At 40.3% G+C, this 13848-nt stretch overlaps 1 protein-coding gene across 1 annotated transcript in view; it reads right to left on the reverse strand.

The window, feature by feature from the left end:
- Window positions 1-2148: 2148 nt before the first annotated feature.
- The window catches only part of gab2 (GRB2-associated binding protein 2), a 36271-nt gene continuing 24571 nt past the window's right edge, over window positions 2149-13848 (reverse strand). The window contains exons 3-10 of the mRNA XM_034097022.2: window positions 11680-11908; window positions 8307-8899; window positions 7057-7154; window positions 6641-6920; window positions 6413-6503; window positions 6066-6168; window positions 5827-5949; window positions 2149-5157 (exon numbers count right to left, since the gene is read on the reverse strand). Of these exons, the coding sequence (XP_033952913.1) occupies window positions 5014-5157; window positions 5827-5949; window positions 6066-6168; window positions 6413-6503; window positions 6641-6920; window positions 7057-7154; window positions 8307-8899; window positions 11680-11908 (1661 nt within the window). The 3' untranslated portion in view covers window positions 2149-5013. The remainder of the gene's footprint in view (window positions 5158-5826; window positions 5950-6065; window positions 6169-6412; window positions 6504-6640; window positions 6921-7056; window positions 7155-8306; window positions 8900-11679; window positions 11909-13848) is intronic.

Genomic DNA, 13848 nt, shown 5'->3' on the forward strand with positions numbered 1-13848 from the left:
GACAGCATTGATTTAATCTCAAGAGAGAACAAAATGTATACAAAGAAAGTTGCTATTTGTTGAAACGTAGCGTTAAACTCATAGAATTCTGACCAGACGTATAAACATAAGACTGCAAATGTATGTCAATGTACTATTAGGAAAATAGTCACATTTCAAGTTGTCGGTCAGTTAACATCTGGCACTGTTTGCTAGTCTGCGAGGGCACATACAGTATGAAGCATACTTACATATTAAGTGACGCACATAGCCTCCTATAAAAGATGATTAATACCTCATAAAACATATCGCTGATTGGTTCCAGACATGCTTGTATCATGGATGTATTCTGTCAGAATGGGTCTTTCATTTCCAGAAAGTAAGGACTGCTGCTGTGCCTAAACATGTTAAGCAGTGTTTGCAGAAAATTAGTACCGTTCTAAAGTGAACGGTAGTTTTAGTTGGTTTTTGTGTAGATAATTTACTAAAGCAACACCTGTGGGTAAGATGACTGCTGACTTACCTATAGTTTAGAGGAAAAAACACACAGATAGGTAGAACAGGCAAAGTTCTAGTGATACAAATTAATTATAACATTGTAAACTGTTTTAAATGTTAAAGACGAATGACATCTAAATAAAACATTTCATCATAAGTGTAAGTTAACATTAGTGGAGGGAAAATAAAAATGCATCTTTTATTTCCCTGCATTTATGTCTACATTTGCCTTTTGCTCCCTTCCCTTTAATACTATTTTTTGTATTATCTGTTAATGGTTTATACCTTAATAACATTTGTGGAGATTGGTATTCCAAGGGAATTACATTTCTTATACCATTCATTTTTCATCAAGTCCGTAAAAACCAACAAGTCTGGATGCTACAGTGTTACATGACAGGACTTTTTAGTTTGTACTTCTCTGGGAAGGCCCGCCCATCTCAGTCTTTATGGAGGCAGGACTATCAAAAATTAATACAAGCTTGGTTACGGTAATTAAATGTGGTCTGACTGAAGCATTTATTGAGTACACTTATCTATGCAACCACAACAGCAAAACACTTTTATTTTGTAATTTACTCCAGAGGGTTAGCTCAGCAAAAGAGAGCTATTGGGCTGGTTGGTTCGGAGACTTCAGCCCAGCCTTATTCGATCCAGATCCAGAGAGTAAAGTGATCCAGCAACACTTGAAAATAATAAAAAGTATAACATATTATTGTAAAAATAGTAACGGTTTAACATCCTTTAGCATCAGGCTGCTTCGACAAGGGAAGAAAACTAGCTATTGCAATCCCCAAACTGTTGACTATACAGGCATGAGACAACAGCTTATGACACTCAGACCACCATACTGACCTGGAGGGATCAACCTGTCAGACACCAGATTCATTAAACTGACCTCCAAGGCTACTGAAGCAATAACTACAGCTCGGGTTTCAGTTTATTCTTTACTGTTGGATGTCACCCAGTTATCAGTCTAGGAGTCATTAAATGACCATCATCGTAAACACATTGGGATTTTAATAGAAGTTGACAGCCAGCAGGGATACTTAAGAGCACCATGAATGCATTGTATTGCAGGAGGACACCGCAGAACTGCTAAATAACTGAGAAAAGGTTTATGTTTTATTATGTTAGAGCTAAAATGTTAGTAATGACTTGATTGCAGATTTCACATTGCCCTTCCTGGCTTTTTGGTACTCCAGCAATGATTTAACGACATCGGACTTTTTTATATATTAATAACTGCCTCTGCTAGAATCAATCTCTAGATTGTGGTAATGCTGTTGTTTCCTTATTTAAGTCCCCAGTAGATCCTTTATTTTCAAATACAAATTTGAATAAAATACATGAGACATCGAGAAACACTCTACCCTGCTACTTCACAGAGCCAGAGATTATTTAACGACCCATATAAACGCAATGTTGTAGCATAATCACTGATAATGAGAGAGAATCTTATTTTATAAGTGATGTTTTTGTTGCTGCTGCAGCCAATAAAAGGAGAAAACAAATACATAAAACGCCAAAAATGCATTGCATATAAACATTTATATCAAAGAAAGGTAGTAGAAGAAATCTTATCTTTGAAACTAACTTTTTTTCCAGCTGCCTCTCTTTAGTCAATCTGTTATTGCGGTCTTGGTTGACATTTCTAGCCGATTTGTCATCTTTTTTTTGTCCATGGTTAAATGAGATATTAGTCATTGGGCATTACCGGAAATGCAAAGTCATGTCACGAAGCACATGCATTCAATTAACACGTGCATGAGTTCAACGCATCCTGAAGGAAAACATATTTTTGTTTGATTTATTGTTGAGATATTATACATTAAATGTATCATTTTCCAATTGAAGTCAAAATACAGTTTTGTTCACATTTCCAGCATGCCGAGACAAAAATGTTAGGCATGGCATTGCATATGTGTACGTTTTTGGTAAGTAAAAATTCATATATCCTAACTGAAACCACTGGTATGTATATCAGATTCCACAAACCTTTATCCATTTATCAATGTACTTTATTAATGCAACTGCTGTCCTACACAACAGGGGGCAGCAGACATTCAACATCTGAGCATTACAGCACCAATTGGGAATGTATGGGTAAGAGATGAGTAATGGCATCATTGGCTGCCAGAAAACAGTGTTTTGGTTCATGTTTAAAGAGAAACCAAAACGCCAAACTTTCACTTCTTGATTTATTCTATGTCAACAGTTAAGGTCTACCGTAATACAGGAATAACAGTGTTGTATCCCAAACGAACTGTACCACATCACCATGACACTGGCATCGTCTGTCATATTGCTTCACAAAATCAAGACAGTTTGCATACATCAATGTTAGTAGAGAGAGGGTTTCCTTGTTTGGTTGTTTTCTTTCTTCTTTACAAGTGTCGACAGCAAAATGCACAATAAATTAATAAATTAACACACAAGCAATCTGCAAATGCTTTACAGTAGTAGCAATAACAGTGGTTAAAAAACGATCTCTACAAGTACAGTACGTCCACCCAGTGACAGTCTGACAGTAGATCTGAGCAGTGATTTCAATCTCGCCCAGTCAGGATGTCATTTAACATACTACAACTCACAATCTATCACAACACATACACAGCTCTTCGGCTTACAACGGGTATCTCTAGATAATAAATTACACAACCATTTCACTTCAGAGACTGACAGGGAGACAGGCTTTTCTTCAGTCTTTGTTTTCCTCTCTCGCTTTCGCTCTTTGTGAATCACAGCTCACCAGGCAAGGCCTCTGCCAGTGCAACTCAAACTGCCAGCCTCCCCATTTCATGTATAGATCATAAGAATTCAATGTTGGGAATAAAAAAGAAAAAAAACACTGTAACAAATTTAGCTTAATTTAGCCTGACCCCATCCTCATTAATGTCACTTGCTTTACACGTATCAGTAAAAAAATGATGATAAAAAGAATACAAAAAGCAGTAAAAATGGTAGAAAAACATTAAGAAGTGAATCTTAATGAAATAATCAATAATACCATCCAGCACTGCATGGCCACAATTTTCATAAAAAGATCAAACAGGTTATTAACCCTTCAGTGGTTCCAGCCCACAATGAAATACTGGACTTAAGTTGAACTACCAACTGATCATTCAGTTGCCCTAAATACAATATGGCTCTCAATTGAATAATATTGTGAACAATTCAATTTCTCCAAGGCAAAATGTACAGTCAAAACTGAAATGAAAATGTAAGGCAAATTTAACAAATAAAAGAGTTTAGGAAATTAAGAAAAAAACATTCTTTCCTAAACTATTTTCTTTAAGTGACTGATCCCTGGCAAATCTTCATGGTGGCAGGTGGCAGGAAAAGCACAATGTAACATTACTGAAGCGCACCTTTTGTCTCAGACAAGTGCATCAAACAGTCAACAAGATGTGCTGCAAATATGTCATTCTATTAATAATTTACATACAGGAAACAATTATTCCTCAGAGACATATCTGTAGTGTGTGGAATATCAAAGACCGGAGACATACATCAGTGAAAGATTGTGAATTATGGGAAAACATAAATAAGCTAGTATCCTTCTGCTCAGCTTGTATTTATGGTCTCTAGGGAGAGATAGAGAAATAGGGGATATCTGAACTATTGGAAATACATCTCCTGCTTTACTTTTACTTCATCTTACTCAATAATGTTCTTGGTCAGTGCACATTTACAACAAAATGCATTAGAATATTACCTGAATCGAACTTAAAGTCAAAGAGACTGCTTATTTTCTCCGGTCTTGCCTTTTCATTCAGTGCATTACTGACTATGTACCTGCATTGAAATAATTGGCCTGCCAGCTTTTAAACATGGTTTGGGCACATGCCTAATTGAAACCCAGGCAACAGCCTTTTACAGTCATCATTAGGGCTTCTGACACAGGCCTTTACGTATTTGCAGGGCTATATTTCCCCCCCTTCTCCTTACCAGACATGCACTGCTACGCTGAAATGATTGCCCGCAGTGAAAATAATCTCTTCGCTGCTTCTGCAAGACTCAGCACAAATGATAGATTGAAGTGAAAAGAGAGAGTCAGCCTGCATGCCAAAATTGGAGTGCATCTTGGCATTCCTGAGACCAGTAAGCGTATTAATATGGTTATCGACCAGTTAGCCTCTGCTACTCTTTAAAATGGCAGCAATTAGGTAAATGACCTGCTAGATGCAAACTGTTTGCAGAGGGTGAGACAGCTTTGATGGAACACCCCATGAGTAAGGATGACATTTTGTATATACATTATCAAATATCCGTAGACCGCTGTACAACAGTCTGCATGAAGAGCTTTGGCAGAGCTTCAACTGTATGGCCTGATATCCTGCGTGTTAGCAGTGCATTGCAGTACAAAATCATCACAGAGAACAGGCATAGGATAGGTTATGGCTTTCTGTCCAAATGTTTCAGTCTTAAACAAGCCCAACCAGAGCTCATGGTGAGAAATGCGATACTAGAGATGCTTGACTTAAGGTTGGGTTTTTGTTTCATTTTGTTGTTATTGTTTTGTACAGGTCAGTGTCAGGACTTGACCCCTTTAGCAGGTTCAGTAGACTGCCGCACATCGGTCCACTCTTGCATGGTGCTCTGCAGCGCCTGGGTCTTCTCCTTATCCACCTGCACGTAGTCCACCTTCTCATCAGAGGTCACGGAGGATGTAGAGGGCTGCAGAATGATAAATAAGGCAGGAGTGAGAATCTGGCTTGAGGGCGCAATGCAGTCAGATGGAAATAAAAACAAATGCTGATGCAAATTGTACTTGTTTTTCTTAATTGTAGTGAAAATTGCCATTGCCAAAATGCATTTTAGCCAAACTATTTAAACTCAAAACTCACTCAAACCTTCAAAATGCTGTCACAAAATGAGCTAGTTTAAACATAACACTTGCAACAATTCCAACAAAAAAAGCACACATTGTCCCCTTTAACACCCTGAATTAAAAAATAACAAAATTAAGCATTATATAAATGATGACCTTTTAACTTGAGCTTGTAAAATATCTTTAAAATATAGTATATAAAACAGAACCCCTTTCAGTCTTTTGGCAGAAATGCTACAGTATATGCTGATATGCCAAGTTTTTATTTTTATTTGAGTAAAGTTACTACAGAAATGTGCCATTGTTCTGTTGTGAATGTGTTTTTAACAATTTTGAAAAAAGTATGTTGGTGTTTGAAAAATGTACGAGTATGAAAGGTGGTCATTGAATGTTTTTTGTGTCAATCAATGAACACATCTTGGACTTCTCTTTCGCAGACTACAGTATGTCAAGAGTTTTGAAAATATTAATAGACCAATGCCCGTTAGCTATCGAAAGAAATATCAATTGTTTACTTTTCTGTGTGGGCTGGGTGATCCAGGCTGGAAGTCCAACGCTAAGTAGTCCACGTTGCCACACTTCCTAAGGGCCGGGCTGCTGGTGCCGCTCACGGCAGGGGAGGTAGACGCTGGGTTCTGCTAATGGGGACAAGAGGGAGACAAGAGGGAGGTTTCACTCACACAGGTCAAGTAGATCATTACAACAAGGAACAAAATGTGCTCTCCTGATCTCCCCTCCAGCTTTTGAGACTCACCATAGCCACATAATTCTCCTCACTGTCTGCAGAGTCAGTGCTGGTGATGCTTTGTGTAGAGATAGGTCGACAATGCTGGGAGGACATAGAGTTCATAGCAGGCCTAAAGCAAAGCAGACAGGACTGTGAGTGCTTCTACCTTCTGACCTCAGGCAGAAACCAAATACAGCAGCAATCTGTACCATCAAACCGTGTGTGTGTGTGTGTGTGTGTGTGTGTGTGTGTGTGTGTGTGTGTGTGTGTGTGTGTGTGTGTGTGTGTGTGTGTGTGTGTGTGTGTGTGTGTGTGTGTGTGTGTGTGTGTGGGGCCTTGTGTAACCCAGCTTGAATGACTGATATGAGACTCACATGGGCCGTGTCCAGGACATGGTGACTGGGCTCTTAAATGGCAGCTCATCAATGATCCCATTGTTCTTCAAATCAAGAGGTGTTGGCTTCGCTGTGGAAAACAAGAGCAGACACTGTCAACATTAACTTGTGTCTTTTTAAAAACAATTAACAACAACACATTTTGAGCTGATTCAAAGCCACAAATGCCTATAATTCTTGATGAGAACTTTGCTTTCAAAAACTCACATTTCCTGTTAGGTTTGAGGTTGCGGTTGACGGGTGGTGGTGTGACATCACTGAGGCGACTGGGCCGGTGACACAGGGAGGCGCTGCTCCCCTTACGGGCAGGTAACGTTGCAGAGAATCCTGGGAAATCAAAGTGATGTGGCCCCGGGCTCATTGGGATGTAGTTATTCTTAGGACTGTCAGCTTGGGCAGCGCTGAGTGGCGAGGAGCCGGGGTTCATGGGCACATAGTTGTCATCCGAGTTGCCGCTGTCTGAGCGAGTCAGAGGCGCTTTGGTTCTCTGGTGTCGGAAGAAACAGAGGGCACATGACTCTTTTAAACTCGTCGTTCTCCAAATTGTGGATAAAGTGGAAGTGTTTTGGCTCTCTCTTCAGTTGTGTTCACACTAGCAGCATCTGTCTGAGAGAGTGACTCACCAGGTAGGAGCTGAACCCATCATTGACAGACTCCACAGACTGGCCTGTGTTGTTGAAATGAATGGGACGGTGATGGCTGTTAGTTTCAAACGAGGAGCCTGTGGAGAGAGAAATCAATATTTACCACTGCAAAAACTCTAAAAGCTTCTCAAGTGAAATATTATGATGTAAAAACAGCTGATTTCAATAAAAAAAAAAGACATTTCAAGGAGATAACCTGTGTTTCTAGTGAAACAAAAGTGACATTTCATTAGATGCTTCACTGGGTTATAATTAGACTTTGCAGCACAGGTGTGTGAACAGCCTGTAGCCTCACTAACAAGGGTCGCCGGTCATTTCTTGTCTCTGGCTATACACGGCCCGAGTGGAGCAGAGAACACAGCATAATAAGAGGCACTGCAATGTGTTTGCGACTGTTTTTTTTTTTCATGGCTTATCAGCCTGGAACGAGGCATTCTGGAGCAAGCTGTATGGCTTGAATTTCATTAGCGTCTCAACAGAGCAGTGTCTGCTAGACTGGCCCGTTTGTTTCTGCTCAGCTGCTCGCGTTAAATCAGTAAAAAGAGAGATAGAGAAAGAGTGAGAGAACGAGGGGGAGGAAGAGGAAGCACAAAGTCACTGCCATACCACAAGGGAACAGACTGATCAAGTCTGACTTGCATTTGAAAAACAGGAAACAGGTGAAATGTGAGATTTCTAAAGATCCTTATGAGTCAACGGAGATTGTGTTTAAAGGGGACACATAATGAAAAACTCTCTTTTTGAGAGGTTGTGATTTGCATTTGCCTACCAACTCACAGAGTGTCAAATAGGACAACCTAGTCAGGTTTTTGTGGGCTGCCTTGAACATAGGATTCAACAAGCCATTCAGATTTGGCTGACCTTCCTATTTAACATGCAGATTCATAAACAAAAACTTCCCCACATCTGATGATTTCACCTTCTCGCTTCAGAATACCCTTTGCAAAGGTGGGTCATACTTTTCTTGCAAGCAAACATGGAAAGTGGGTTAAAGAATCAGGCACTAAAAAGTAGCGGGTAAATCGAGAGAGGGTAAAGAAAGGGATGCTCAGACAAACAGTATGAGAAAAATAATGTTTTGTAAAATCAAACCATGTCAACATATCATTGTAGAAAAACAAAACACGAGTATGATCTGAACATTAGCATTATATATCCCCTTTTTAAAAAGTAGCATTCAGGAAGAACACATTAGGGAAGGAATAAATCACACATTGCATTGAATGTACCTCGGTGCAGCCTGATGTTCTCGACAGCAGGAAGAGTATTCCTGCGAGGGATAACCGACACTGCAGTCGTCACATCTCCGTTCTGGCTACCTACTGAGTGGGGGCTCCCAAATGGCCCCTCTGACCCCTGGCTAGGTTTAGGGGGCCTGGGAGGAGGAGCGCAGGAGGACTCCGAGCTGGAGGGTGTCAAGGCATTGTGATTCTTATCAAACGTCCGAGGGATCTGGTAAAAGGAGCCAGGTGTTGTGGGGAGGTCATAATTGTCATGTGCACGTTCGTTGCTGTGCATGGTGGCAAGTGCATTGCAGGGCGTTTTGAAGGTATAAAGCTCCTCATTCTCCAGGTCCGGCTCATCCAGTCCGCTGTGAGCCGGTGCCTCGGAGCTGAAACCTCGAGGAAGCACGTAACATGCCTCCTCAGAGTCCTCATGTCCCGGTAACTGGTGTTTGCCTGGCTTTGGCAGGCTGTAGAAGCCGTGCAGCTGAGCACCCATGCCGTTCAGACAGTGGGAGAAGCCATGGGAGAGTTTCTGCACCGCAGTGTCACTCCCCATAAACAGATTACTTCTTGTGGCCTGGGAGAAACTGGCACTCCTGCAACATAGACAAAGACATGCACACAAATAAACAAATGCACAAATTCATTTTTTATTCTCCCCACTTTCCAAAGTACCGAAATACTTTCTTGAAGCAGACATCTGGCTCCAATTCCAATCCTAAACAATGGCAAATGTCTAAGACATGTCTCTTTTACAGTAGTATATAAAGTCCAACGCTATTACCCCTAAAGCCACTAGATGGCACTGTCGCACTCTTGGTCTTAGCACAGTTTCAAAAAAACAACACACCTTGCCATCAGGGTCTGAGCCCCTTGATAAAGCTTTACTGTAGCAGACACATTCAATTTTAGTTTCCTTGAGAAGCTGATTTGTTCTCATGTTTTCTGTATGTTGGCAGGGCGAGGGCATCCATGTTAAGCAGGAAAATGCCATGTCTTACCCGAGGGACATGCCTCATTTATTCTGGCTCCTTAGTAGAACTTGACCTTGAGTGCTAACTCGAGCAAACCTACAGCTTAGACATTTCTAGCCAGTTAGGTGAGCAATGGTCCGACTTAGTTGGCCAATGCAAAGATAAGTTATCCTCAATGAGTCGTTTCTTTATGTCTGAATCCATCTCTCTTGAGAAGTTATGCATAATTTGTTAGCTACACTGCAGGTTTTTAATGGTAACGTTCAATCTTGCTTATAAATGTAACCATTTCAAAGTAATATAATTAATATTGACATATCATTTTGCTCTCCCTGTCTCTATGACTGCGTTTCATCAATTCTTCGGCTTTCTTGTCAGGAGTTAAAATCATTAATCAATAATACTGTTCATCACTCCTGCCTGACATCATGGGGCTTTTTACGTAGATTAATTCATACACTGGTCTTCAGAGCAGCAGAGCTTCATTCTGACGTAAATCATACCCAGACACCAGATGCCCGCCGTAATTAGCAGACCCACAGAGCAGAAGCTGGGGAGGGAGTGACAGATATATCTGCATAAAGCTGATGAGATGGATTGTGAGGTTTCATTTCCTGGTTTTCACAGAGGTCCAACACAGCAGATTTATGTGCAAATGGTGTGGCTGAGAGGGCAGTTCTCCCCTGTGTGAGTCTAAACCTAGGAGTGATGAATTGCAGCTTCGGCCTCATTGATCATCTACTGTGCCGGGCTATCTGGTGAATGGCATCATTATTGAAGCTGCCTTCTGATTCGTGGAAGCGGGCATGATGGCAGCAGGAGGTGAGGTGAATGGAAAACTCAGGAGTGCATTTAATATAACACCGTTTTTTGTTCTCCTGCTCAGCATGTAGCTGATATATATATATATATATATATATACTTATACATATACAGTACTTCCAACATCTGACATGTGTTTCTATGTTATTGTTTTAATGTGAAATATACTGAAAATTGTATAAACTCTGTTAAATATTTATTTACAGGAGTTTTGCAATGCAATACCGTCAATGTTCTTCTTTCTTATACAGTGGAGTATCCCTAAATATTATTATAAGTCTTTGGGTCATATTACATGGGAGTTATAAAAAATGAATTGTGAGTGATGAATATTACATTTTACATAAAATATTAATTTAAATAAAAAAAGCACTGAAATCTAATTTGAATAGATGTGTCCTATGTGTCTAGTGTAGTGACACTTTAAGTGTTAAATATAAGCCACTCTATGGAAGTTATTGATATCATGAAATCGAAAAAAATAATAGAACATAAAACAATTAAATTTAGAAAATATTAAAGCACTAAAATAAAAGTGTGTCCTATGTATAATCTGTAGTGATGCATTTTACATGCAACCCGGTATCACGGCAAGACGTGAACATGTGACGATTTACCATGCTGGGAGATGTGAATATGTCACGATTTCGTCCCTTCAAACGTGACAGTTACACGATATTGTTAACCAGTGGAGAAATACCCGGAAATGCCAAGCAAATGCTACCCCGACGGTCGGTTGTTATTGTCAATATTAATATAATAATGATTTATTTTGTAATAGTCACACTCGATTACGCCGTCGGGGTAGCATTTGCTTGGCATTTCCGGGTATTTCTCCACTGGTTAACAATACCATGTAACTGTCACGTTTGAAGGGACGAAATCGCGACATCTTCACGTCTCCCAGCATGGTAAATCGTCACATGTTCACGTCTTGCCGTGATACCGGGTTGTTTACATGTACTTTATACATATTTTATATTTTCCTTGAAGGAAAATAACATAACATACAATTCAAATCTATGTTACCTATCTTCAACTATCTACAGTATGTAATCATTTTAAATCAAATGTAAAGCTAGAAAATAACACAAACCTTATTTGTTTAAACATGTTTTCATCTGCCACACTAATACCTTTAAGATTACCAATTTTTCATTTCAGAGGGCATTTATCTTTAAAATGTAATATGTTATTTTTAAGAGACTTCCTCAACCAGAGCACTTTTACAGGACATATAGCATTTCCACAATGCTTTATCACATGTAAACACACACACACACACACACACACACACACACACACACACACACACACACACACACACACACACACACACACACACACACACACACACACACACACACACACACACACACACACACACACACACACACACACACACACACACACACACACACACACACACACACACACACACACACACACACACACACACAAACAGTAGTTTTATCCCTTAGAGGCTTCTAAGCTGAGGAAACGTCCTAAACCTGTACGTTGACCTGCATCAATGGATAACAGGAAACTGACACAGGACGCCTGAGGGTCGTGACCTTTACCGTGCACTCTCTGTCTTCCTGCTCATGCACTGGTGGAGGAGGAGGTAGTCCTGGGGAGCACTGTTGGACAGGGAGCCGTGGTGTGAGTGGCGCACAGGCACATCAAAGGTGAAGAGCACTGGCTGGCTGGAGTGGATGGGGGCCGACGGCTTGCGATCTCCGGTCAGGGGAGCCATTGAGCCGCTGACATCTGCTCCCACAGAACGGGGCATATGGTGCAACCTGCCATCTGCAGACAGGGGAAAGGCGACGTATTGATTGTTTAACCCATAACATGTTTTCTTTTCAGGCCTATATAAGAAGTTTAAAGCACTTGTATGCAGATTAAAGTAAGTAAACATCCCTAAACCATTTTTCTTCTGAAGTCACAATACTTGAGTCAAAGGGTAGTGTGTAATTCATTTGATGGGTTTAAGCCTTAACATGACCTTGCTTTGTCTTGTACTCAGTAGCTTTCAGTATGCACTGATCAATAGAGAAGAGGGATCTGTCTCAAGGGAGCAGAGAACACAGAATCCTTCTGCTTTTCTGGGCTGCAGGGTGCGTGTGATTCACCAGCACATGATCCAAGCTATCCTTTTCGACCAGTGCCAGTGTGCTTTCTTTGATTTTATTGAGTTGCATCATTCTGCACAGCAGCACTGTGTGAACAACATGGTCATACAGTCTTTTTGTGTATGTGTGATATCCCTGATATCTGCATTGAAAGGCTACAAAGAAAAGACAAATCTGAGAAGGAGATGCTGCAAATAGACTAGGCAGGGAGCCAAAATGAGGAGGCGCACACTGGGCTGTAGGAGTGGAGAGTGGGCGGCCCACTGATCCATCGACCCATGGTGCTGTGTGCAACTCTAGCTGATGGCAGAGAGGGAAAAAAACTCCACCAATCGGGTTCTCTCTCTCTTTCACTGTACACAAGGTTTTGTATGATCATATTTATACAAGAGCAACGAGATTCATCTATTTAAAATTGGGTTGGTTATTAAAAATATTGATAATATATTGCTACGTTTTTGATTTGTTTGTTTTATGAAAAATAAAAATGCCCAATACAACATTCAAAGGACTTTGGTAATGTTTAGAATTGTATTTTTGGTCGAAGAAGAAGTCTCCAACCCTCAGTTTATTACATTCTTCTTCATGATGGGAGCTTGAATCAGTGTGTATTAGGTATTTTTTGTTAAATGAATGACTATCAATTACATAAAATCTAAATAGGTGATATTCTTTAATCACCTAATCTGTCAATCAACTAGAGCTGCAACAATAAATCAACTAATCAACAATAATTGATTAACAGAAACAAACTGCCAACTTTGATAATCGATGAATTGTTTAAAAATAAATTCAGTCAAAAATGCAGACATGGAGATTTCTTGATTTGATCTGTTTTTTCACCTTTAGAGTAATGTTTCGGTTTCACAATGACATAACAAGGCATTTAAAGACAACACCTTTGACCAGGCAGCCTATTACAGACATTTTGTTTATATTAATGAATGTACAAATATATATATATATATACTATCTGTTATATAGATATAATTGATCAGATGCAATCATAAGCTTAAGGACATCAAGACAATTCAGAAAATTATAAATTGCTCTAATATAAATCATATCTGATCAAATCACTTCAACAGAAATTACAAGGCACAAATCACTTCCCACTTCTTTCTAACAGACACACATGCTTTTTCTTATCCTCCACCATTCTCCCCCTCTTCTATCAGACCTTTACTGAGCATGTTATGGGTCAAACTGCCCTTTAAGAAGAGGGCAATGTCATGTGAGTCATAATGTGAGCTGACCATACAGAGGAACACAGCCACAGTGAAAAACCGAAAACACACAAGTGTGGTGTGTGAGCATGCGTGTATGCATGTTGGGTGGTGGGAGGGCGGGGGTATTTTGAAGCCCAGTTAGCTGAATGAGGTCACATCCATGCCTTAGGGGGAAAAGGCCTCTGCTGTGGGGTCTCCAGGCCAGTGGACATCAGTGAGATGCCCAGGCCCACAGCCACACAGGCACACAGGCAGGGACTCCCCCTCATGATCCTCAATTATGCCATTGTTCTGAGCGATTCCACTCTCCCTAGGCTGGTTAGGCATCATCTTCCTTCTCCACAAAAAGCTTTGTAAAAGCTTCCATCTACTGTGGTGAGTACTA

The sequence above is a fragment of the Pseudochaenichthys georgianus genome, chromosome 13 (assembly GCF_902827115.2).
Source record: "Pseudochaenichthys georgianus chromosome 13, fPseGeo1.2, whole genome shotgun sequence".
NCBI lineage: Eukaryota > Metazoa > Chordata > Actinopteri > Perciformes > Channichthyidae > Pseudochaenichthys > Pseudochaenichthys georgianus.